General features: G+C 45.1%; 1 protein-coding gene across 1 annotated transcript in view; it reads right to left on the reverse strand.

Annotated features, from left to right (window-relative positions):
* The window catches only part of ELOVL2 (ELOVL fatty acid elongase 2), a 49,648-nt gene that overhangs the window by 14,643 nt on the left and 7,843 nt on the right, over positions 1–27,162 (reverse strand). The window contains exons 2-3 of the mRNA XM_025265693.3: positions 5,567–5,630; positions 73–260 (exon numbers count right to left, since the gene is read on the reverse strand). Of these exons, the coding sequence (XP_025121478.1) occupies positions 73–260; positions 5,567–5,630 (252 nt within the window). The remainder of the gene's footprint in view (positions 1–72; positions 261–5,566; positions 5,631–27,162) is intronic.

Genomic DNA, 27,162 nt, shown 5'->3' on the forward strand with positions numbered 1-27,162 from the left:
TTAAAGATCAGTATTGATAGAAACCGTGGAAAGTTCTGGAATGCCAGATGTAACTGTTTTGCGGACACTTACCTCTGCCAGCATGTATGCGGAGAGAAGTGTGATTCCAAGATTGTACAAGGTGAGGACGCCCCTGAGAGAAAGAGCAGGTCTGTTCCTCATGCATCTGTTGCCCAGCCATATAGACAGCAGGTATAAGACAGTGAGAGAAAAGGTAGGGAGGTAGGAGTCCAGCATGAACCACCCTCTGACTCGAGAATCTGAAAAGAAGCACACGGTGAGAACCCCACGGAGCACCCTGCGCGCTTAGTAAGGAGACGCCGTCTCGTGCAATGCGTGTGTCGCGCCAGGCCCAGCAGGGAGCCGTGGGCCGCAGCGTGAGCAAGCTGGGTTCGGGTTCCATTCTGAAGAAGAAACCAGTGGGGCTGAAACAGTTAAGGAAGGTTCCACAGCGCGAACAGGGCTTAGGCCGAACACGCAGTGACAAATCAGAGGTGGGAAGTGACCGTTCTCGATGTCTAAGCAGCAGAGTCCTGTGTTTACGCTCAGTAAGCAGCACGCATGTGTATTACTCCGTCCCACACAAATGGCTAAGCAAGCGCCAGCACCTGCAGGAGGCCATCGGGCAAGGACGTGAATCCACACCCAGCTCCTGGGTCACTGCACCTTGCTGCTGCCTCCACGGAGCAGCTCTGGGAAGCGGGACAGAGCACGTGTTCATACTGCGCCCTAGCTCCTAGCACCTGCACCCCCTGGAATCAGCTTAGGATCACTATAGAAACCAGGACTGGTTAGAGTCCAGCTGGTCCAAACGGGGCAGTGGGATTACAGGAGGGCGAAGGCGAGAGGCTGGAACGAGCCTTGGAGTTGAGGGTTCGGAATGGAGAACAGGAAACAAACCAAGGACCCAAATCTGATCGTGGATCCAGAGTACGCACAGCCAGGAGGCAAGTGTCCCTTACTCTGGAGAGTGAACACGTACAAACCTAAAGAAGCTTTTCACAAAGATGGCACCGAAGGCAAAGAAGGAAGCCCCTGCCCCCCTAAAGCCGAAGCCAAAGCAAAGGCTTTGAGGCCAAGAAAGCTGTGCTGAAAGGTGTCCACAGCCACAAACAAAGACCCGGATGTCACCCAACTTCCAGTGGCCCAGAACACTGTGGCTCAGGAGGCAGCTCAAACATCCTCGAAGAGCACCCCCAAGAGAAACAAACTGGACTACTGTGCCATGGTCAAGTTCCCCCTCACCACCGAGTCAGCCATGAAGAAGACAGAAGACCACATCACACGGGTGTCCACTGTAGGTGTCAAGGCCAACACCCAATCCAACAGGCTGTGAAGAAGCCCCCTAAAGCTGACGTGGCCAACGTCAACACCCTGATCAGGCCTGATGGAGAGGAGAAGGCATATGTTCGACTGGCTCCGGACTATGATGCTTGGATGTTGCCAACAAAATTGGGATCATCTAAACTGAGAGCTTGGCTATAAAGAAAGCTGAGCACCAAAGGATTGATGCTTCTGAACTGTGGTGTGGCAGAACACTCTGGAGAGTCCCTTGGACTGCAAGGACATCCAACCAATCTATCCTAAAGGAAATCAGTCCTGAATATTCATTGGAAGGACTGATGCTGAAGCTGAAACTCCAATACTTTGGCCACCTGATGCAAACAACTGACTCATTTGAGAAGACCCTGATGCTGGGAAAGATTGAAGGCAGGAGAAGGGGGCGACAGAGGATGAGATGGTTGGATGGTATCACTGACTCAATGGACATAAATTTGAGCAAGCTCCAGGAGTTCGTCAGGGACAGGGAAGCCTGGTGTGCTGCAATCCATGGGTTTGCAAAGAGTCAAGACACAGTTGAGCGACTGAACTGAACTGAAACTGAGTCCAGCTGGCTAATTCCAAATATAAAAGTTTTCACTATTAAAAAAAAAACCTAAAGAAAATATACACAATAGAACTATAATACAGTCAGTAATTAGAAAATAACTGGAGGCACAAAGTGATTTTTGTTCTCTGTTCTGCTCCTTTTTGTTGTTGTCTAGAGAGAGAAAATGCTTTGGCCCAGAATTATGAGAACTTCACACTGACTCTGATCTCTGTAAACAGAGCTGTCGGAGCTGGGTTCTCCCTTTTCGGGATCCCTCTGGTCCCCAGAGCCCCAGTTCCCCTTCTGCTCCCCACCACCCCACCCAGCCCCAGGCTTTCCACACCCCATCCTGCAGAGCACAGTTTCTATGAGCCAAGTGCCCTCTGGAGATCTGTGGCATCACTAATGCTGTGAACTTCCCCCATATGTGACAGAGCTCAAAGGTAAGGGGAGCGTTCCTGCAGCTACCAAGTTAGCTTTCGCACAAGGGGCTCATAACCATCTGTCCTGAGGTCTGCGCACCGTGCCACTTCCTAATGTCCACCTCCACATCTAAAGCCTGCATGTCCTTCAAGGCCCACGTCAAGGGCCTGGCCTCTGAAGGAAGCCACTTCCCACTGCTCTTCCATAACTACAGCTCTTCAGTGTAACAAAACAGTAATCATTTTACAGTTTGCATGTTATCATGGCAATAGTGTGTGTGCTAGTCGCTCAGTCGTGTCCAACTCTTCGCGACCCCATGGGTCACCAGGGAAGCCCGTATAGCTATAGCACTGTTTTTATAATGAACGTTTGCTGAGCACTGATTCTGTGCCACACACAGACCTAAAGCCTTTTATGTGTGTTAACTTAAAATTCTCAAAACAATCTAATTATATAGGTGATCTTATTTTGAACAGCTATATAGAGGTGTCACTGACATATACAGAAAACCCTGCACGCTTTTCCTGTCTACAATCTGATGAGTTTGGACATATGCAAACCCCTGTGTTGCTAACACCACAGTCAAGGTGATGGATAACTCCATCCTACAGGTGGAATTATCTCTGGTTTACAATAGAGAAAAACTGAGTAAAAACAGTTAAGTAACCGGCACTAAACTCTACCCTGCCTCTGCTTATGGTATTGAGTTAAACAGTGTCCCCCAGAAAGGTGTGTTCAGGTCCAAACTCCTGGTCTCTGTAGATGCGGTCTTACTGAGAAATAGGGTCTTTGCAGACACAAACTGGCTAACATGAGGCTGTACCAGGTGAGGTGGGCCCTGCTCAGGGACCTGTGTCCTGATAAGAAGGGGAGGCGCAGGAGGAGAAGGCCACGTGGAGATGGAGGCAGAGACAGGGGTGATGGAGCGATGGAGCTCCAGGGCAGCGGCCGGAAAGCCCTGAGCAGGAGGTGTGGACAGAGCGCTCCCGGAAGCGCTGGGCGGGCAAGGCTCTGCTGACACCATGTTTCCAGAACAGGGAGAGAATGAACTGCTGTTGTCTTAAGCTGCACAGTCTGTGGGATTTTTGCTACGACAGCCCCGGAAACGAACACATGTGGTTGACTTCCGCGCTTTGTCTCAGAGGTTCTGGTTTCAGGCTCCAGCCAGTGTACTCTGAGAGGTGAGACTACCTTGTATTTCTACTCAGTCTCACTCATACTTATAGCTGCTTAGTGTGGAGGTGAAGGGGACAGTCATCAAACGCGTGCCCGCCGACAGGTCAAGCGTGCGATGCGGCGCTCGAGGCTATGACTGTCTTGCGTCACAGTCTGTAAACAATGGCCACGGCTGTCAGGGAGGCTCACAACCGCCCTGACCAAAGCCCGGGACCGAGCACTTTAAATCATCGTCTTTGGGACCTGAGACGTTAACTCTGCAGCGGGGTCAGGTATTTGCCCAGAACAATCTCTCTGGATGGTGCCAACATGGCACGGGTACAGCCGGAAAAGGCTTGGGGATGTCTGTCGGTTCCCCAGGGGACTTGCCACACGACTTCAGCCCAGCCACCTCTCAAGGAAGAGGAGGGTGCCTGCCGGCCGGGAGGCTCAACCTCCTGTCACCACAGACGTCACCTGACCAGCGGTCAACTGTCAACCTCACAGTCTCCTCGCAGCAAAGGAAATTTCCATAAAAATGACCCAAACTGAGCAAACAACTGCAATCCCGTCCTTAACTGCTCCCCGTCCACGTAATTCCAGGTGACAGTGGCCTCACTGATGCCAAAGCTCAGTGTGACCTTGGCTCAGGCAGTGCCTGTTAAGTCTCTGGTGGAGACGTCACATGCCGGCCGGTCGCCCGGAAGCCCCGCGTGCCCGCTGGAGTGCCATGCCCTCGACACTGCCTGCTACGGCAGTGCCGCAGAGGGCATCACACAAAGCGGGCTACGAGCGAGCGGCATCCCACTCTGCCCGCCCCACGGCGTCATCACAAGGAGGAAATGGAAAACAAAACGAAGACCAAAGACAATGTGAATACACAGACGAATATATTTGAAAGCTCTCTACAATCAGAGTATCATCTCACGAACACTATGTAAGTAGTCACTCGCTCAGGATACTTTACGCAGCCTGTGTCTCTGCATGATTCTATTTAAAGATTCTGAGAAACTGGAAAACCTCATTTCCCTCTCCTCCCACCCCCTAATGCTGAGGAGACAACTTGTAAATTCTCCAGCTTTGTGAATCAGCAAGGCTCAAGGGAAACAAAGCATGCTCTTGAGACTTTTCTCATTTATTTGCAAAATATACAGTGTCTAATAGGTTCCTAGGACTGTTAAGACACCGTGGAGATACCAGTCATGGGTCCTGTCCTCATGGAAGAAAGAGCTATTAATCAAGTGCATGAAGGAAATAAACAGAAGTTGAAACAGAGCATAATGAGAGGTTTAAGAGTCGCTGCTTTTGAGGGCAGATCTCCGCCGTCCTGGTGAGGGAAAGGCTATCTGAGGAGGCGACGGTTAAGCGGACATCCGATGGTGTAAGAAGGAGCTGACCGTGCTGGGGAGCAGCAGCATAGGAATGCATTTTACATTCAGAGGAAGGAAAAGATGTCTAGAGCGTGGGGAGAGTGGACAGCTGGGGCCGGACAGTACAGGGCTGCGTGGTCCACGAGGAGCTGGGTTTTATCCTGAGGATGCAGGGAAGACCTGATGGGTTTTAAGCTCGAGTGCTGCACAATATGACTTAGGCTTTTGAAGTCTTATTGCAGCTGCCACTGAGCAGACGATGAGGAAGGGCAGCCGCGTCAGGAGGCCCCCCGTGGTCTGAGTGGGCGGTGATGGACGAACCACCAGGACCCTCCGGATGGCTGAGAGCTGAGGAGTCTGAACCATGGCTCTGGGCAGGGAAAGCCCAGCGTGTCTAGAGGGAGTCTATCGGACAGGGAGGGGCAGAGAGACCGTGTGTGAGGATGTGGGAGGCAGGTGGAGGAGGGGAGGAGAGGAAGAAGCAGGCTTGGAAGGAAAGGACTGCCACCATGGCAGCCGCGGAGGGACCAGAGGCACGGATGGCACTGCGCTGTGTTCCTGCCCCCAGGAGAGGCTGGAGGGCAGGAGGCGGGGGCCCTGCAGGGACTGGGGTGGGGGGCCCGGGGGGAGGGGCGGCAGGTCTCTCAGGGGAGGCGCCAGACTGTTCCCAAGACACCTGCAAGGGCACCATCCTCTTCTCTAACTAGACGGTGCTCCTTCCACATTGAGTTCTCAAGTTCTCACTCACCCCGAGGTCCAAACATATTGTCCAAAAAAGCATTGACTTCATCATCAAAGGCCTTTAGATGCTCCTGAAAAGACAAAGAAAAAATGATTTAAGCAGATGCTTCTGGAATCTCTCAAAATGAACCACTGCCAACAACACACGGTTGACAGAATCCAAGGGTCCTGGCCTCGGGGACTTTTGACTGCGGAGATTTACGGGAGGTGGGCCAGGGATGCAGCCTCACCATCACCAGCCTGTAAGGACTGGGAAGGAAACAGTTTCTCTTTCCATTTCTTAGGTAAGAGGAGTCTTGGAGGACAGTTTGGAACCTTCAAACATTGAAGGGTGACTGACTGTCCCATGTCCTTTGAGGATGCTTAGAGAGGTAGAAGCTTCTCCACAAACAAATCCTACTGTTGCAGTTCCTGGGCTATGTGCAAACCACATGGAAGTCTACACCCGCAGGACACACACAATATCTGTGTGCAAGCCACAGGGAGAATCTACACCCACAGGACACACACAACATCTGTGTGCAACCACAGGGAGAGTCTACACCCGCAGGACACACACAACATCTGTGTGCAAGCCACAGGGAGAGTCTACACCCGCAGGACACACACAACATCTGTGTGCAAGCCACAGGGAGAGTCTACACCTGCAGGATGCATGTAACATCTGTGTGCAAACCACAGGGAGAGTCTACACCCGCAGGACGCACATAACATCTGTGTGCAAACCACATGGAAGTCTACACCCACAGGACACACACAATATCTGTGTGCAAGCCGCAGGGAGAGTCTACACCCACAGGACACATGTAACATCTGTGTGCAAGCCACAGGGAGAGTCTACACCTGCAGGACGCACATAACATCTGTGTGCAAACCACATGGAAGTCTACACCCGCAGGACACACACAATATCTGTGTGCAAGCCACAGGGAGAGTCTACACCTGCAGGACGCATCTAATGTCTGAATGCAGGCCACAGAGTCTACACCCTCTGGACACACATAATGTCTGAGCAAGCCACAGGGACAGTCTACACCCACAGGATGCACGTAACTTCTGTGGGCAAGCCACAGAGAGTCTACACTCGCAGGATGTGTGAAATATCGGTGTGCAAGCCACAGGGAGAGTCTACACCCACAGGACACAACCTAATATTAAAGAAAAATTCAGCTGAACTGTATTTCACAAAGCTAAACATAAAACCACAAAGACAACTCGTTTTTCAAGGAAGGAAATTAGGTACTATGGCTATTTTTCCCATTGTCTTTGTTTTGTTTTTCAAAACATTTTCAGTACATTAGCATCCATTTACTATTACAATAGATAGTGTCACTAGGGTACCCCCAATTAATTACCGCCACTTTAGTGGGTTCAGGGTGGGACTGGAGAGTTTCGGCTAAGCATCAGGTGGCTGATAAGCTGGCTGCTGGCCCCTCTTCATGCTGGAGTGCCATCATACTGCTCAGAATACCTGCTCAGGTGTTCCCTTCCCCTGCTGCTAAGGTCTGGAGCACCTCCTCCAGGAAAGGTAGGAAGAGATGAACAATGCACAGTGTTCCTAGGAAAGGGAACTCTGACAAGGATTTCAGGTGAGTGGACTGGTCTCTGACAGCAAGTGAGTTTCCTGGATGGTTGTCAGGAAGTTCACGCAGAACATTCTCCCTAATCAACAGCTGGTATGCAGTCAAACGCAGTTTATTCTCAAAGACAATCTAAGTGCCAAAGAGGAGAATCAGAAAAGAAGGTGTGTGTGGTGATCAGCACTTACTGTCTGCACCTGTCCCACATTCATGGCATTGATCTGGAGGGAATTTCAAGGAAACGTAGGTCTCTGGGAACCTCAGGCAGCTTGGGGAGGAGGATGAGGATGAAGACGAGCATTTATTAGCACCCACGACTTGCTGACCAGTGAATCAGGACCTTTATTATTTCACTGTATCTCTATGGAAAGTATACAGACTAAACTGGGCTTCCTTGGTGGCTCAGTGGTAAAGAGTCCGCCTGCCAGTGCGGGAGACATGGGTTTGATCCCTGGTCTGGGAAGATCCCACATGCGGCGGAGCAACTAAGCCCGTAAGCCAGAGCTACTGAGCCTGTGCTGTGTGCCTGGAGCCCGTGCTCTGCAACAAGAAGATGCCTCAGCGAGGAGCCCGTGCACCACAGCTACAGAGTAGCCCCTCTTGCCCCAACTAGAGACAAGCCCACACAGCAATGAAGACCCAGCACAGCCAAAAATATATAAATAGATAAATTAGAAAAAAAAAAAACCCAACTATCTAAACCCACTTTGGAAGATTTTAAATAGGGTTTTTATCTTTGGTTTCCATGAGGGACATCCTGGGAGACCTCCAGATTGGGGAAAGGTCAGTTACCTAACATCTCAAGGTGAAACGGTTTTATTTGCGCTGCTGTCCAAATACGGCAGACCTGTCTAGAGGCCTCTCATTCCCAAGCAAAGAAGGTTAACCTCGCTGATGTACCCACCCTCACGACAAACACCAATGAAATCTTTTCCATTGCCACATCTACCCCCAATGCTTAAACTTTTCCAGTTTGTTTGCTAGCATTCAAAATCCATCTTCCAGCGTCAGCAGATCTAATACAATGCTAAAAGTCACAAGGCTTGTATTACTTCTATTATCTTTCAGAAATTCAGTCACAGTGGAGGAAAACAGAAACAAAAGAAAAGCTAAGAAGAGAAGCCAGGAAGGGCAAACAGAATGAAAGATAACTATGAATGAATTCTTTCAGTCATTAACTGCATGATTTATTAACCAATTTTCTGGACATTACCATGTATCAGCACCATGTTAGATGCTGACATATGAAGTCAAATGAGGCATGGCCCTTATCGTCACATAGGCTAACAGACAAGTCATCAGTAATTAGGGGTCAGTTTCTTAAGTATGATAGGAAGGGTTAACAGCGGTGCGCTGTAAGAACCATGAGAAAGGAAATGTTGCTGCTGCTGCTGCTAAGTCACTTCAGTCGTGTCCGACTCTGTGCGACCCCATAGACGGCAGCCCACCAGGCACCTCCATCCCTGGGATTCTCCAGGCAAGAACACTGGAGTGGGTTGCCATTTCCTTCTCCAATGCATGAAAGTGAAAAGTGAAAGCGAGGTTACTCCAGCCATAAAAAAGCGTCCTTGAGTATATTGTTCATAATTACATGAATAAAAAGGGAAAGAAGGTTGTTCCCAAGGCGGCGGGGGGAATCCTGGGTTTTCCTGGTGGCAAAGAAGGTGGTAAAGAATCCACCTGCCAAGACAGGAGACATGGGTTTGATCTTTGGTCCAGGAAGATCCCACATGCTGCAGAGCAACTAATAAACCCATGGGCCACAGCTACTGAGCCTGTGCTCTAGAGCCCAGGGAGCCACAACTACTGAAGCCCACACCCTGCGACGAGAGAAGCCCCCGCAATGAGTAGCCCAAGCACCGAAACTAGAGAGTCGCCCCTGCTCGCCACGACTCGAGAAAAGCCTGCACAGCAACGAAAACCCAGCACAGCCAAATAAATAGTTTAAAAAAAAATAAACATACTTTAAAAAAAAAAAAATCCTGCCACTTGTGACAACATGGGTGGACCTTGAGGGCATGATGCTGGGTGAACAAATAAGTCAGACAGAGAAAAAAACGAATACCGTATGATCTCACTTATGTACGGAATTTGAAAGAAACAAAACCAAATAACCAAACTGAGATACAGAGAACAGAGTGGTGGTTGCCAGAGGTGGGGGCTGGGAGGTGGGAGAAGTGGTGAAGGGGGTCAAAAGGTACAAACTTTCAGTTATTAAAAAAAGATTAAGCCCCAGCGATGCAATGTACAGCATGGTGACCACAGTTAGCAACACTGTGTTGACACCACCGTGTGTAAAAGAGACGGCTCGTGGGAAGCCGCTATACAGCACAGGAGGCTCTGCTCAGTGCTCGGTGACGGCCTAGATGAGTGGCTGGGGGGAGCGGGCCAGGGGAGATGTGTATACTCATGGCTGCTGGCTGGGCTTCCCTGGTGGCTCAGATGATAAAGAATCCCCCTGCAATGCAGGAGACATGGGTTCGAGCCCTGGGTCGGGAAGATCCCTGGAGAAGGAAATGGCAAAACCCGCTCCAGTATTCTTGCTGGAGAATCCCGTGGACAGAGGAGCCTGACAGGCTACAGTCCATTGGGTCGCAGAGTCGCACATGACTGAGCAACTAACAGCAGGCCACGATGGCTGATTCCCACTGTTGTTCAACAGAAGCTAACGCAACACTGTAAAGCGATTATACTCCAATTTACAAAATAATAACAATACTGTATTGAGTATTTGAAAGTTGCTAAGAGAGTAGATCTTAAAAGTTACCTCACAAGAAAAAAATGGTAACTGTTGATGTTAACTAGACTTACTGTGGTGTTCATTTTACAGTGTCTATAAATACCAGATCACTAGACCGTATACCCGAAACAAGAGGAAAAATACTAGATTTCATTTATAGCTCTTATAAAGTCAGCCTTCCAGGAGGAGCTGCCGCTTTGTTGAGTTTTGAAGGATTCCAGGACATCGTCTAGACGAAGCAGCAGCAGCAGCAGCAAACACAGGGAGACGCCACTCAGCTGGGAGACGCTCGTGGCCAGGGCCCCTGGTGACCTTTCTGACAGACAGAAGCGAAGCCAACCGCGGAAGGTCAGAAACCTGGGGACAGTTACCTCTTTGGTTCTGAGTTCTTTAAAACAGTTATTGAGGATGCAGTTTAAAAAGACAAGGATGAGATGGCTTCGGAAGAACAAATCCGAGTTCCCACGGGGTCAGGAAAAGGTAAGCTGAAGTACAGAGCTGGGGCAGCGTTAGTCACCCAGGACGAACTCGGAGCAAAGGGTGAGAGCGCAGCCTGGGTACCGAGTTCGCAGCTGCACTCTGGGTCCTGCGTGTGGAAACACAGGCGGATGAATGGATAAATAGACTGTGATATAGCCTACAATGAAATACTACTCTGCAACATAAAGGAATGAACTACTGATGCAAACACGTGTTGATGAATCTCAAAATTATGATGTAGCATTAAAGAAGCTAGACCCCCCACAAAAAAAAACAAAACAAAACAAAAAAATACACAGCTTCCATTTACATGAAATTCCAGAAAATAATCTGTGTGACACAAAATCAGTGGTTGCCCAGGGTAGCAGGATAGAGGAGCAGAATAGCCTTCAAAAATGAGAGGGAAACAGGGAACATTTTCATACAGACGTGTGAGAGAATTTCTAGCAGCAGAACAACACCCCAAGGTGTGCGAAGGGTGTTGTTCTTTAGGGAAAAAAATCTAGTGGGAAATGATTCCATATGGAAAGTAGCATTTACAGAGAAGAATAAAGAGCATCCGAAATGTCTCTACCTGATCACAGAGCCTCAACCCAGAGCCAGCTAACCTCCGCCCACCTGACCACGTCCACTGCCACGCCAGCATTCCCTCCCACACCCCCAGCATCCCACCCCCGGAGCAGTGCTGGGGGTCACCCAGGTGACACCCTGCGCCTGCCTTCAGAGACCACCCACCGATATTACATCATCTTTCACTTTCACTCTACCTGAAGTACTGCGTCCTCTTATAAAAGAAAGTTTGGGGACATCATCATAGATTTCTTTTTTAAAGCTTTCACTGAACACAACTAAAAATTTTCCATGCTCTAATGATCATGCTCTTGAAATGTGCTTTGATTATAATCAAGGCTTCCCAGGTGGCCCAAGTGGTAAAGGACCTGCCTGTCAATGCAGGAGATATAAGAGACGCACGTTCGATCCCTGGGTTGGGAAAATCCCCTGCAGGAGGGCATGGCAACCCACTCCAGTGTTCTTGCCTGGAGAATCTCCATGGACAGAGGAACCGGGCAGGCATGGGGTTGCAGAGTCAGACACGACTGAGGTGACTGAGCACAGCACCAAGCATTTCACTGCATATTCTACTCTGTGAAACTCACACTCGCTGTACACTGTGAGTCTGTAACTGTATACTGGTTATGTGACCATACATTTCACAGGCAGTTTAGTAATTACCTGTCTCCACAAACCCATTAGACAGCATCTGCACCGTGGAAACAGAAATAAAATCACTTTTCCTTTTATGTGTTGTATCTGAATACAATATTCTGAAAGTGGCCTACTGAGGGAAGAATGCAGAGAAACTGGTGGCCCCTTTTGATCAGGATGCTGTATTTCTATTAAAGTATCAGAAGACTGCATTCACACTCACACCAGTCAGCCACTGCCAACAAGCATTTCCAGGTACGTCTCATGTTGCGTGTGTGCATGCTCAGTCGTGTCCGATTCTTTGCGACTCCATGGACTGTAGCCCACCAGGCTCCTCTGTTCATGGGATTTTAAAGGCAAGAGTACTAGAGCAGGTTGCCATTATGCTGCTGCTGCTGCTGCTGCTAAGTTCCTTCAGTCGTGTCTGACTCTTAGCCACCCCATGGACTGCAGCCCACCAGGCTCCTCCGTCCATGGGATTTTCCAGGCAAGAGTACTGGAGTGGGGTGCCATTGCCATCTCCAAGGTTGCCATTATGTTTCATGTTAATTGCTATCAAATTCAAGCTTTACCCATTCTATACTTACACAACTGATTTTTTTTTTTACTTGAATGGAATTTAGACCTTTATCCCTTTTGAATTTATCTTCATTTCCAGCCCCACCTTGTACTCTGAAGATTATGCAAACTCCAAATATTTATTTTGCCTTTGGGCTTAGTCACTTTTAAAGTCTCGGCACCTTTATTCAAATTACTAATGAAAACAAGTGGCATAGTCTGCGTGTTACAAACTGAATGTTTGTTTCTCTCATATTTGTATGTTGAAGCCTCTCCCCCAATGACAGGGCCTTTGGGAGATAATTAGATTTTGATGACCTGATGAGGGTGGGTCTTCATGATCGGATTAGTGCCCTAATTATATTAGGTTCCCCTGCCAGTTGTTTTGCAAGTTATGACCTTCTCTCCAAGAATAACGAAAGAAAACTGAACCAACATTATTTCTTTTATAATATTCTGGTCTCATTAAAAGATATTATTAAATAACTTGCCTTCATTTCAAGTGTATAAAGTGAAATCTGCTATACAGAAAAAGAGTCAATCTCACAGTTAGAAAATACAGCCATTCAGGGATTCTATACGGGGTATGTGAGGAGCCAGGAAAGCTGCTAAGGCTGTGATGCAAGATATTTGCAATGATTACTACAACTTCTATTTCCCCAGGAAGTTGTGAGTGAATACCAAACTCCTTGGAGATTTAACCCAAGGCCAGATAGTTGTATTCAGGACACCTTGGAACAGTACCAGCTTCTGTGTTTGGGCACATGGGGAAGAATGAAACTCTTTCACAATTAACAGCAGTGATGAAAGGAGATTCTGTTTGTATGTGCTCTGGTTATCAAGTGCTGACCAGAGGGGAGGCAGGTTGGCTGTTCTGCATGTACAAGTGCTATCCTTCCGAAAATGAAAACAAAGCAAAGCTTTTAATGGTTTCTTGTAAAAGACATGGGCCAGACTTTATTTCTAATTTTTAGCGATAATCACACCTTTGTCTTCTACCTATTTATACATCTATATTCTATTTCTATATGGTCTAAACGTATCTACAGGGGCTTCCCTGGCAGTCCAGTGGTTGGGACTTTGTCTTCCAACGCAGGGGGTGTGGGTTTGATCCCTGGTCAGGGGGCTAAGATCCCACATGCCTCAGGCCCCAAAAATCAAAACTTAAAACAGAAACAATATTGTAGCAAATTTAATAAAGACTTTAAAAATGGTCCACATTAAAAAAAAAAAAAAACAACCACAAAACCTTAAAAACAATACCCACAGCATTTCAGTAAATTCATGGTAACATCAAAAGATGTGTACTGCTAATCCTAAGAGACAATGCGTGAGTCACATGGATAGACTATATTATATTCTCCTTCTTTCAAGCTATAAAAACCAAGCAGTGAGTGGGAGCTAGAGAGCACTCCAGAACCTCCCTGCGGGGTGAAGCCCTCATCGCAGCCTCTGTGCAAGTACGACTGACAGCGGCAGTTGCGTCACACGCCGCCGTGTGAAGCCTCCTCTAAAAGATAAGCGGAATCATGCCTTTTCCTTAACATTTCCATCCAGATGTCAAATCAAACTCAGCACCATTAGCAGGCTCTAAGAGGAAAAGAAGTCATAGAAAGGCAAATGCAGTCTGAGCTGTATGTGAAGAAGAAGAAAAAAAGGCTTTTTCTGATGGTCACGCACTGGTCATAGCAAACACCCTCTTCTAACAACACAAGAGACGACTCTACACATGGACATCTCCAGATGGTCAACACCGAAATCAGACTGATTATATTCTTTGCAGCCAAAGATGGAGAAGCTCTATACAGTCAGCAAAAACAAGACCAGGAGCTGACTGTGGCTCAGATCATGAACTCCTTATTGCCAAATTCAGACTTAAATTGAAGAAAGTGGGGAAAACCACTAGACCATTCAGGTATGAGCTAAATCAAATCCCTTATGATTATACAGTGGAAGTGAGATATAGATTTAAGGGATTAGATCTGATAGACAGAGTGCCTGATGAACTACGGACAGAGGTTTGTGACATTGTACAGGAGACAGGGATCAAGACCAACCCCATGGAAAACAAATGCAAAAAAGCAAAATGCCTGTCTGAGGAGGCCTTACAAATAGCTGTGAAAAGAAGAGAAGTGAAAAGCAAAGGAGAAAAGGAAAGATATAAGCATCTGAATGCACAGCTCCAAAGAATAGCAAGGAGAGATAAGAAAGCCTTCCTCAGTGATCAATGCAAAGATATAGAGGAAAACAACAGAATGGGAAAGACTAGGGGTCTCTTCAAGAAAATTAGAGATACCAAGGGAACACTTCATGCAAAGATGGGCTTGATACAGGACAGAAATGATATGGACCTAACAGAAGCAGAAGATATTAAGAAGAGGTGGCAAGAATACACAGAACTGTACAAATAAGATCTTGATGACCAAGATAATCACGATGGTGTGATCACTCACCTAGAGCCAGACATCCTGGAATGTGAAGTCAAGTGGGCCTTAGAAAGCATCACTAGGAACAAAGCTTGTGGAGGTGATGGAATTCCACTTGAGCTATTTCAAATCCTGAAAGATGATGCTGTGAAAGTGCTGCACTCAATATGCCAACAAATTTGGAAAACTCAGCAGTAGCCACAGGACTGGAAAAGGTCAGTTTTCATTCCAATCCCAAAGAAAGGCAATACCAAAGAATGCTCAAACTACCTCACAATTGCACTCATCTCACAGGCTAGGAAAGTAATGCTCAAAATTCTCCAAGCCAGGCTTCAGCAGTATGTGAACCATGAAGTTCCAGATGTTCAAGCTGGTTTTAGAAAAGGCAGAGGAACCAGAGATCAAATTGGCAACATCCACTGGATCATTGAAAAAGCAAGAGAGTTCCAGAAAAACATCAATTTCTGCTTTAATGACTATGCCAAAGCCTTTGACTGTGTGGATCACAATAAACTGTGGAAAATTCTGAAAGAGATGGGAATATCAGACCACCTGACCTGCCTCTTGAGAAACCTATCTGCAGGTCAGGAAGCAACCATTAGAACTGGACATGGAACAACAGACTGGTTCCAAATAGGAAAAGGACTACGTCAAGGCTGTATATTGTCACCCTGCTTATTTAACTTATATGCAGAGTACATCATGAGAAACGCTGGGCTGGAAGAAGCACAAGCTGGAATCAAGATTGCCGGGAGAGATATCAATAACCTCAGATATGCAGATGACACCACCCTTATGGCAGAAAGTGAAGAGGAGCTAAAAAGTCTCTTGATGAAAGTGAAAGAGGAGAGTGAAAAAGTTGGCTTAAAGCTCAACATTCAGAAAATGAAGATCATGGCATCTGGTCCCATCACTTCATGGGAAATAGATGGGGAAATAGTGGAAACAGTGTCAGACTTTATTTTTGGGGCTCCAAAATCAGTGCAGATGGTGATTTCAGTCATGAAATTAAAAGACGCTTACTCCTTGGAAGGAAAGTTATGACCAACCTCGATAGCATATTCAAAAGCAGAGACATTACTTTGCCAACAAAGGTCCGTCTAGTCAAGGCTATGGTTTTTCCAGTGGTCATGTATGGATGTGAGAGTTGGACTGGGAAGAAAGCTGAGTGCCAAAGAATTGATGCTTTTGAACTGTGGTGTTGGAGAAGACTCTTGAGAGTCCCTTGGACTGCAAGGAGATCCAACCCGTCCATCCTAAAGGAGATCAGTCCTGGGTGTTCATTGGAAGGACTGATGCTGAAGTTGAAATTCCAAGACTTTGGCCACCTCATGTGAAGAGCTGACTCATTGGAAAAGACCCTGATGCTGGGAGGGATTGGGGGCAGGAGGAGAAGGGGATGAAAGAGGATGAGATGGCTGGGTGGCATCACCGACTCGATGGACATGAGTTTGAGTGAACTCCGGGAGTTGGTGATGGACAGGGAGACCTGGCATGCTGTGATTCATGGGGTAGCAAAGAGTCGGACACAACTGAGCAACTGAACTGAACTGATATTTATGATGGCGTCAGAATTTTACACACTGATTTTAGGTACCTCATGTTATTCTGAGCACCTTCTGGATGTCACCTTAATTAATGTCATCAATCAACATTCAACCATCAGGCCAACACTGTCTCCCAAAACACTGCGCTAAGGATAAAAACAAGACAACTCTATGGGGGGTGTGGAGAGGAGAGAGCAGTGAGAAGTATTATCTATCTGACAGATGAGATAAGGCAGAAGATACAATGATTATAACTATACATCATGCATGGCTAAGCTAATTATTTCTGCCAAGATACCATGTCAAAATAAAGAAAATTACATAAATCTCTGACACCCATATTTTTTAAAACAGCTGCTGCTGCTAAGTCACTTCAGTCGTGTCCGACTCTGTGCGACCCCATAGACAGCAGCCCACCAGGCTCCCCCGTCCCTGGGATTCTCCAGGCAAGACCACTGGAGTGGGCTGCCATTTCCTTCTCCATTTAAAACAGCATTGCATCACAAATCTCTCCTAGTTCTTCCCAAGCTATTGTTTTGAATCCTGTTAGATGAGCACTTTTATGAAGTATTACCATTCTTAATCTTTTTTTTCTTTTTTTAGCCTCATGGCATGTGGTATCTTAGTTCCCAGACCACCTCAGTCCCCTGCAGTGGAAAGGTCTTAACCTTTGGACCACCAGAGAAGGCTCACTATCCTTAATCTTACTGACAAGTCATTTCTGTTCAGTGGAGAATAGAAAGCATTTTGCAGTGTGTTTTCTCAATTGTCTTTAAAGTGCTAAGCAACAGATGCTTCAAGCCCTCCTCTGTGGTCCCCACCCTCTATCTCTTCTTCCAATTAAGACAGCCATCCCTTTCTTTGCCTATATAAGAATTTTGAAGCTACTACTGGAGATCAACATAAAACACAGTGATTTACTTTATTAGATAACTAAATAAAAATATTTTTAACTTCATATATGGTGCCAGTGTCTGAAGTATGTTGGCCCAACAGGTAATTTGGAAATGAGCTGGGCATACAGGACTGAAGTCGGTGAAACTGAATCTACAGCCTTTCAGAGGAACACTGAGTCGTTTCTTTGGCAAGCTAGGTTACTTCACTCATTTTCATTTAATAATTTTTTAGTTTAACTTCATGCAAGCAAGGCCTTTTGAATGCTTATCTGCCATGTAACTTTTAATAGAGTAGAAGAAATATTTTAAAGTGAATACATGCCTGAAGAAGTGAAAGTCTCTCAGTTGTGTCTGACTCTTTGTGACCCCATGGAATTCTCCAGGCCAGAATACTGGATTTAGTAGCCGTTCCCTTCTCCAGGGGATCTTCCCAACCCAGCTAAAGCAGCTATAAAAGGCTCACAGTGTTTTCCCTCCCAGTCTTTAAAAGAGAAAAGATAAATTCAGTAATGCTAACGGGTACCACCTCTGGGCAGTAGAACTAGGGTGAGCAACATTCCAGAGTTCTATTTAGGAAGGTACAGGATGCTGAGCATGTGAACTTCACTAGTGACCTCACTTGATTCTAGTTGTTTCTAGTTATTTCTCAAGTTGTGGCCCAACTTAGAATCTAGAGACTTAAGAGACAGAAAAAGCTCCCCAGTCTGAGTGTGTGAAAATGGGTGTTGTATTTAGAAATGTGGAAATGTGGAAAGTCAAAGGAGGAGATGTTAGACAGGGTTTTTTTTTGTTTGGTTTTCTTTGTTGTTGTTGTTTTAAAGAAAGTCTGACCAACTAATTTGCATGGCTTCTAAACAGCCCCAAGGCTGAAAATGGAAAGACCACCGCAGCCAGCAGCAGGCTGGGAGAAAAGGTCAGAAGACGCCTGCTGGGCTGCGAGCTTCAGCTGCACAGCACATGGTGGGAAATCCTTAGCAATCCTTCTCGGCTGTAACACCAAGGACCAGCCAACTCTTCCACGTTAATCCTAGACTCGGGTTAGGTGTTATATTACAGATCTCTGGGACAGCCACCAAGCAGCTGATTCTTAAATAGCAAGTCTGCTTGATTTCTTCACCAGACAAGCTAGAAATTGTGGGGAAATGGAAGCATTTTATTTTTTTCATGTCCATTGTCTCACTAAAATAGAGCCCTTAAGCCCACCAGGACACGCAGCATGAGGCAGCAGCTGCTAACATCAAAGGGAAAACCTTAGAACACACACACGCTTTCCCCGGGTTCTCTCCTCCCTGAGTGAGGAGGAGCCCGATTTTCACCTAACTGTTTATACGCCTAAGTGTTAGTCACTCAGTCGTGCCCGACTCTCTGTGACCCAATGGACTGCAGCCCACCAGGTTCTTCTGTCTATGGGATTTTCCAGGCAAGGATACTGGAGTGGTTTTTCATTTCCTTCTTCAGGGGATCTTCCCGACCCAGGGATTGAATCTGGGTCTCCTGTGCTGCACGCAGATTCTTCACAGACTGAGCTACCAGGGACTTAGTCTAGCTTGCTATTCCTTCAATCTCAAGAATTTCCTAATAGAGTCACTTAAATATGTTCACAGACAAAGCTATGTAACTCCATGACAGCAATGGTTATCTTCAGTTCAGTTCAGTCGTGTCTGACTCTTTGCAACCCCACGAACCGCAACACGCCAGGCCTCCCTGTCCATCACCGATTGCCAGAGTCCACCCAAACCCATGTCTGTTGAGTTGGTGAAGCCATCCAACCATCTCAGCCTCTGTTGTCCCCTTCTCTTCCTGCCCTCAATCTTTCCCAGCATCAGGGTCTTTTCAAATGAGTTAGTGCTTTACATCAAGTGGCCAAAGTATTGGAACTTCAGCTTCAACATCAGTCCTTCCAATAGTTATTTTAGCTTAGGATAAAATCTTTTAGGATAAAATATATTCATGTCAGTCTCATAAGGGTAACTTGCATGTACTTAGCAGAGTGTCAGAATGTAGGACTGATTCAATGTTACACATGTATTAATTAAAGCTCCCAGAAGGGGCTTTCCCAGTTTCGTGAGATCTCTTAAAGGAGATGCCCACACATTTATTTACCCACTGAGTAAAGATGACTGCTTCCCTATAAAGTCAGCAACCATCTTCATGTGGCAGAAAGCACTGGAACACGAGTTAAGGGACCCAGTTCTTGCCCGGAAACCGGCACCAACAAGTACTGTGACCGTGAACCTCATTTACAAAATATGGGGGGAAAAATCAAGGCATCTAATTCAACTTTGCAGCCAAAGTCGGAAATGCTTGATTTCCACAATAATTTTGATAGAAACCCACCCACCCAACTGGAAAGCCTCTAGAGAAACACTTCGCACTGCTTGGCAAGGTAGCACGGTCTATTTTTAGAATGTTTCTCATTTTTAGGAAACCATTCCTTATTTTGGGTTAAAAATCTTTCTCCATCCAACGGTTACCCACCAGTCCTAGTTCTCTCTAAAATCACACACGACCAGGACCGTTTTCCTTTCACCTGAGAGCCCTGAACATACCTGACATTTCACACCAAGCCGTCACTTCTTCCAAAAGCCTCAGTAAACTCCCCTTCCCTGCTCTCCCTCCCAACTTTGTTGTCTGGCCTTTCCTGCTCCCTTCTTCCTCCTCCCATTAATTCATAAACTATCAGACACCCATCCACAGACGTGACAGGCACTCTCGACCCTCGCTGTCTTCAGCTTTCTCTTCTGGATTTATTCCAGTTAGTCTGTCAATATCTTTGTAAAATACAGAGCCTTCAGAAGTGAACATTCTCAGAATGTGGCAGAACTATTACCTTACTGTGAATAGGAGTAACCAATTTCCATTGATATAACCAATTCCTTTTGCCTGTGCCTAAAAACTTCCCCCAATACCATACCTCCAAATGGGCCAAATTTGGACTTTTGTTGGGGAGAATCTACTGACATAGATTTCTCTTCTCTTCCATCAACTAAATGATGACTATAGAGCTTCTTAATGCAGTGTATGAGTTGCTTAATCTCTTTGGGGATTTGGTTTTGCTTTAGATTTGGATGTAGCGCTTTAACTCCGGAATAGAATAGCTTCTTGCCCTAGAAGGCTATACACCTAAATTGAGGTGGCTGCTCTGATAAGCTCCAGCTTCATTTAACTTTACATTTATCTGACTCTTCAGTTTGGCCACTTTTTATAGATTTTACTCTTGGCAAGAAGCTGGGGGCAACGAACAGGCTGATCTGTGATTGAATGGCTTCAGCCCAGAGTAACTATTTCCATTAGCAGAGAACTGCCTACGAGTTGTAAAAATGGGTGTAGGTTCTCCTTTCCTTCTTTTTACATACTGACTGGTTCATAAAGAAAGCACTACATTCTCCTTCATTAGTTACCTACAGCTGTCAGGAAGCGAGATTTTAAAAAAAAAAAAAAGTTTTTTGAATTTTAAAACAATCAGGAATTCCTAATTTCAGAATTACCTCCAATATCACTGATTTCTTCATTATAGAAACTAGATGATAATAGTCTTCCCAGGTGGCGTTAGTGGTAAAGAATCTGCCTGCCAACTTAAGGCATGGGTTTGATCTCCTAGGATCGGTTTGATCTCTGGAGGAGGAAATGGCAACCCACTCCGGTATTCTTGCCTGGGAAACCCCATGAACAGAGGAGCCTGGTAGGCGACAGTCCATGGGGTTGCAGAGAGTTGGACACGACTGAGCACGCAGCACACACACAGATAATAATAATTGCAGTAATAAATGAAAATGGAATGTGTTTATCAGGAATAAGCTGTTGTATTTATTGGGGATATTAGATACTATTATCTCACTTAATTCTTTCAGCTACTTTATAAAATAGGTATTTTCACCTCCTTCAACAGAGCAGGAAAGTGAGGCTTTGAGAAGTAAAGCAACTTGTCTAACTTCCATGAGCTAATAAATGATGAACCACTACCCTCTGCTTAGAGGAATGTTGTGCCTTCTTGCCACCCACTCAGCTGGTGATTATTTTTAGCCAATCCTGGGTCTGGTGTGTGTGTGGGTTATCTTAAAGGAGACAGCATGGCATTCAGGGTGGTTCCTTGGAAAGAATGGGAGTTTTACAAGGGTTCTAGTCTTGGTTCTGACACTAAGTAGCTGTATAACCTTGGGCAAGATAATCATCTGGGAGTAACATCTTTGCTATCTATAAAATAAGTATCCCAACTTATGTGAAGCTTAGCGGATGTCGTATCTGTGAAAGCATCTATGATGGGCCTGCACCCGAAGCAGACACTTGACAGGTGTTCATTCATTGCCTGCATTTTCAGGCCCCCACTGAGCAGCACACTACACTGTCACGTCTGTGTCTCTTTTCCACCATCACCCTTGGATCATCTAGAGGGAGTGATGTCATAGGAGAAATGTCCCTTTTTGAATTTAGGCTTATCTCAACAGTGATGTCTTTTAAAAAAAGATTTTTTTTTAATTTTATTTTATTTTTAAACTTTACATAACTGTATTAGTTTTGCCAAATATCAAAATGAATCCGCCACAGGTATACATGTGTTCCCCATCCTGAACCCTCCTCCCTCCTCCCTCCCCATACCATCCCTCTGGGTCGTCCCAGTGCACCAGCCCCAAGCATCCAGTATCGTGCATCGAACCTGGACTGGCAACTCGTTTCATACATGATATGTTACATGTTTCAATGCCATTCTCCCAAATCTTCCCACCCTCTCCCTCTCCCACAGAGTCCATTTTTCTTAATGGTCCTTTTTCAAAAAATTAGAAGAGGAAGTGCAGTAGTGTAAAAGGAGAGGAACGAAATTCTAGTTTGAGTTATAACACAGGAAAAGGACCCAAGGGATATTCAACGTGAATATTCGCAGAGACAGCACTGCCTAAGTTAGCAGTTAGAGAGCACGAACAGCTGCTGCGTGCAGGCGTTCAGAGTCCCTCCCCACGGCCTCCTGAGAGGACACACGAGCGTCTCTCCCCAGCCTGCCTCAATTTCCCTGTCTGCTAAGCGGTGTTGGTACCACCTCACAGGCCTGCCCTGAGGATGAGTAAATACAGGAAAGGTTCCCCTGAGAGTTCCTGGAGCTCTGGCTTATTGAGTGTGATCAGGTGCTATTGTTGGTGTTTGGCTACTTCTCTATGGCACCTGGGAAAACACCCTTCTTCCTCTGATGAATGTTGAGAACAACAAACAGGCCCATCTGCAGCTTGTCGTTTAGTCCTCTAAAACCGCATGGCGACCGAGTCTGACCCTGTAAGGTCTTTCTTTCAGAGTTGGTTCCACCAGCCAAAAAGGATGGACTAGGGTCTCAGAAAACAGAAGACCATCCTGTCTTGTGGCTCATCTGTCCTACATGCGCTATTCATATCCGATCTCTAATGCAGATCCCACATCCATTTTCAACTTAAGAAAAAAACGGAAAGGCATAAAAAGGTAAAGAAGAGTAAAATAAGTATCACGGGTTAAAACTATCACATTTGTTTCAAATCTTTTAAAATTGATTCAGTATTTACCGAATACATCTAGCAGGTGCTGGGAACAGAGAAATAAAACCTAATTGATAAAGTCGCCCTTCCCTTTGTATGCCTCCCTGGCCCCGAGTCCCTTGTTCCCTCCTCAAATATAACCACTGCAATCATTTTGATATAAGGCCTTCTTGTCCATTTTTTATATATTTATATATAGATATTCAAACAAAAATCACATTGCTTTTGTACATTTTAAGGGTGCATATAAATTATACTTGATTTCTGCAGCTTCATCTATTGCAGTTCACTCACTGTAACTGCTGTATGTATCTCATCATATGAATATTCTATAATGTTATGCATTATAGGTTTTTTAGGCTTTATAGGTTATTTCCAGTTTGGGGGCTATTAGAAATGATGATGCTTTATACAAGTCTCCTTGTGTTCATAAGCGAGAATTTCTCTGGGAATTGCTATGTTGTTTATTAAAATTTCTGATTTTGGTAAAAACTACCCTAGTGCTCTACGAAAAGGTATAGGATTTGCTGTCAGCATTAAGTTTCTGTCAAGTTCATGTGTGCGGCGTAGCTTTAATTCGCATTTGCTTATCACTACTGCGGTTGTGCACGCCTTTCAATGCTTATTGACCTGTGGTTCCTCTGCAGTGAGCTGCCATTAGTAATGGCTGCCCATCTATGCTTCTAACAGGCCGCTTATCTGTTGTTTGCATTTATGTGTGCGTGGTCAGTCATGTCCGATTATTCGCAATCGCATGGACCCACCACACTCCTCTGTCCATAAGATTTTCCAGGCAAGAATACTGGAATGGGTTGCCATTTCCTCCTCCAGGGGTTCTTCCCGACCCAGGGATTGAACCCGTATCTCCTGTGTCTTCTGCATTGGTAGGCAGATTCTTTACCACTGAGCCACCTGGGAAGCCTTTCATCTACAGATTTTATAAAAGTCATCTATATAACAATCTATACTCTTACACAGATGGCAAATACCTTCTCCTGGTCTGTTGCTTGTTTTTTAAATCTCTGCCTAATAATGTCTTCTGCCATGTCAAAATTTAACATTTTGATGTGATCAAACCTGCCACTTTCTATGATTTGTGATTTTTCAGTCTTGCTGAAATTACCATGGGTAGCAGGAAAGTCAATTACTATAATGAAACAAGCAATGGTGGATGAGACACAGGTATAGAGTGGGCTTCAATCCTCAAACCACCATGTACTAGTCATAGGACTCTGAATAAAACAACCCAAGTCTGTTTCCTCTTGCTGGACACATCTGACCATTTATCCAGCGATTATTCTTTGGGTATCTGTTGCATACTGGCACCATGCTAGTGTGGAAACTGCTGCGGTAAGCAAGATGTACAAAGTTCTTGCCCTTACAGACCTTATACTGCAGAGGGGAAGGCAGATCATGAACTAAGCAATTAACCTACAACTGAGATGCTGTGAACGTGTTCTGTAAATTGAAAAGCATACAAACATGTCGTGTTATGATTATCACTATGAGGGACATTGTGGAAAGTTCTTCTAAGGTTGCTCACACACTGAAGGTAGAATTATCCTATTTTTTCTTTTTAAAAAAGAATGAACCATACAAGGCAAAGTAACTGCTAGGTAGGAAAGGGTTTCATGCGCGAGGGCATCATGGACCAGCAACCTGGCGACTTCCCTCCCTTGGTTCAAAGTCCTCCTCCAGGCTCGCCTGAACCAGTCCTCTAAGCAACAACTTCATGCCAGGCAGATGGGTCTGTTCCCTGCCCGCAACACACCCTCACAAGTCTTCGACTTTTCTCACCTAATCTTAGCCTCTTCTAACACTGTCCTCTCCTAGATCATGAAAAGTAGTAAGCCCCATACCATCCACCTATTTTGTTTGGTTTTATAAATACACTAAAATTTCTAATCAATTTCCACTACTAAACTGATAGGGGAAAATTAGGAAAAGAAGTAGTAAATATATAAAATCATGTATATCATATATATATATATGATATATTCTTTCCTCATGATTTGCAATACAACATACCAATCCAAGAATCAACTATATTTAGGGTTTTATATGTGAAGTAATGGCAATCTGGTGGCAAAGGCAGAGCATGGAAGATCTGTTTTCTTGTACATTTGTAAGGGTTAAGGCATTAGATTAAGCACAATTAAGAGGCTCAAGACACAGGCAATTTGATGTGGGCAGTTGGGAAAATAGCTGAAGTTTAATCTGATTACATGGCACTCTTAGAAGGTTCCAAAATGGTACTTCAAATCCATTAAACAATTTTCAAAATACATTCAGTTATGTGACTGCATCTGTGGGTGAGAATCATTGAGAAAAACTGCTCTAAGATGAGAACACAGTTTACCTTTCATTTTTCACTATTTAACAGAATTCATGCAGCCTAAAGAAAAGGACAAAGAATAAAGTCTTTATCACTTTTTAATTCTCTCCAGAAAAAGTCCTGAATGTCAAAACTAAAATCTCAGGAATATGAAAAACTTTTTAATGTAAATATATCAATCAAGTTAGATTTTAAAAGATCTCTATCCCAGCACAGAGAAAAGTTAGGTTTGTAAATATGAATATGATAAAGTTTCTGTGGGCAACAGCCACCAGTTTTGAGTATTTACTCTTGGCTAGCTTATATGTTAAGAGGGGCCTTATATATTATCTTATTTGATCTAATATTCACCTTATGTTACTATATATATTTTATAGATGAGATAAATGGAATAGAGAATTGAACCTAGGAGTGTGTGGTGAAAGAGTTGTTTCAAAAGTTGACAACATGAAAATAAGAGAACTAACGCACTGAACTAGCCCCCTTATAACCTCCTTATCCAGGCTCTTCCAGCCCCAGCTGTTATGGAAACCAGCTTAATCTTCCTAAACAATGCTTTCATCATTTGGCTCTCCATTCCGAAATCCAGTTTACAAAATCTAGAAGATACTTCCCAGCCTCAGATTCAAGACTCTTCAAAATCTGGCTTGATTCATCCCGTAATCCCCTTGGTCTCTAACCTTCCAACTCAACTCTTTTTGAGCACCTGTTCTGTGCTAGGCTCGGCAAAAATGTGTCCTTGTCCACAAGCTTCTCATAGCATACAGTTTTTACTCAAATGCACTTGTTACTGCTTTCTGCGTCCTTACCAAGTTATATCCCTAGATGGGATGTCCAATTCTACCTTCCTTTTTCCTACCTACTAAAATCCAACCTACTCAAGATCCAGTGTTGACCCCCAACACCTTTATGATCATACACTAACCATCTTTGCTAGAAAGTGTCCCTCGTTCCTTGAGAACTCCATCTAGAACACTAGCTTCCACATTCACATACACGAGATTCCAAGCGAACAGATTCCACAGCCCAGCATTCAGATTCTGAGTCCGCACGTGTGGCTTCACCAAGTCTGGGGATGTACATTTAAAATTCCTGCTCCTTCCACCCACGCTAGCTCTCCAATGATGGGTTTGATGTTTTTCCCTCTCACTGAATTGCCTCCTCTTCTGAGTACACTGGTGTCACAGACTCAAATCCTGACCTCAGTTTTATCAACCCTGATGATTTCCGGCTCTTCAGTTACCAGCCACCCCCTGGTCCTGATCACATTCTTGGCCTGATATTGAAGCAAATGTGCCTTGTATTGCACGGTTTAAATTTTTTTTTTTAATAACACAACTAGTCACTTTATCATGTAAGTCTTCTTACTGGATAAAATGTTACATAAAGAACATTTACTGGCCTGAGTGACTGGACGTCTCGGCTGCTGACCTGTGCATACGCTCCTGCTGGAGGACCCAAGAGTCTCCTGCTGCACGGCTGAGTGACAGTGCCGAGCACACTGCCTGCTACGACCATGTGCCAGATGAATGACCAGTGGGCACACCTGCTCAAAGGCTCACTGAGGCGTGTACGGCCATGTCTCCTTGATGTCAATTTTAAAGAACATGGTACTCGATGTAGAGAACAGTTCTTTCCATCAAAAAAAAACTTAATGCAATTCCAAAAATCAATGCAATTCTATCAATTCCCAAAGTGTGCACCAAAGACTTACAACTATGACAGACACCTGTTCTATCTTACACAAAGCAAGCACCACTAAGATCAGTGTTCTTTTCAGAAATCTGTTACCACAGGGACAAATCCACTTACTTTTAAATTGTAAAGAGAAAAAGATTTATGGTACAGGTTTCAAATAGGAAAAGGAGTATGTCAAGGCTGTATATTGTCACCCTGCTTATTTAACTTATATGCAGAGTACATCATGAGAAACGCTGGGCTGGAAGAAGCACAAGCTGGAATCAAGACTGCCAGGAGAAATATGAATAACATCAGATATGCAGATGACACCACCCTTATGGCAGAAAGTGAAGAGGAACTAAAAAGCCTCTTGATGAAAGTGAAAGAGTGAAAAAGTTGGCTTAGTGCTCAACATTCAGAAAATGAAGATCATGGCATCCGGTCCCATCATTTCATGGCAAATAGATGGGGAAATAGTGGAAACAGTGTCAGACTTTATTTTTTTGGGCTCCAAAAATCACTGCAGATGGTGACTGCAGCCATGAAATTAAAAGATGCTTACTCCTTGGAAGGAAAGTTATGACCAACCTAGATAGCATATTCAAAAGCAGAGACATTACTTTGCCAGCAAAGGTCCGTCTAGTCAAGGCTATGGTTTTT

The sequence above is a fragment of the Bubalus bubalis genome, chromosome 2, assembly GCF_019923935.1.
Source record: "Bubalus bubalis isolate 160015118507 breed Murrah chromosome 2, NDDB_SH_1, whole genome shotgun sequence".
Lineage (NCBI taxonomy): Eukaryota > Metazoa > Chordata > Mammalia > Artiodactyla > Bovidae > Bubalus > Bubalus bubalis.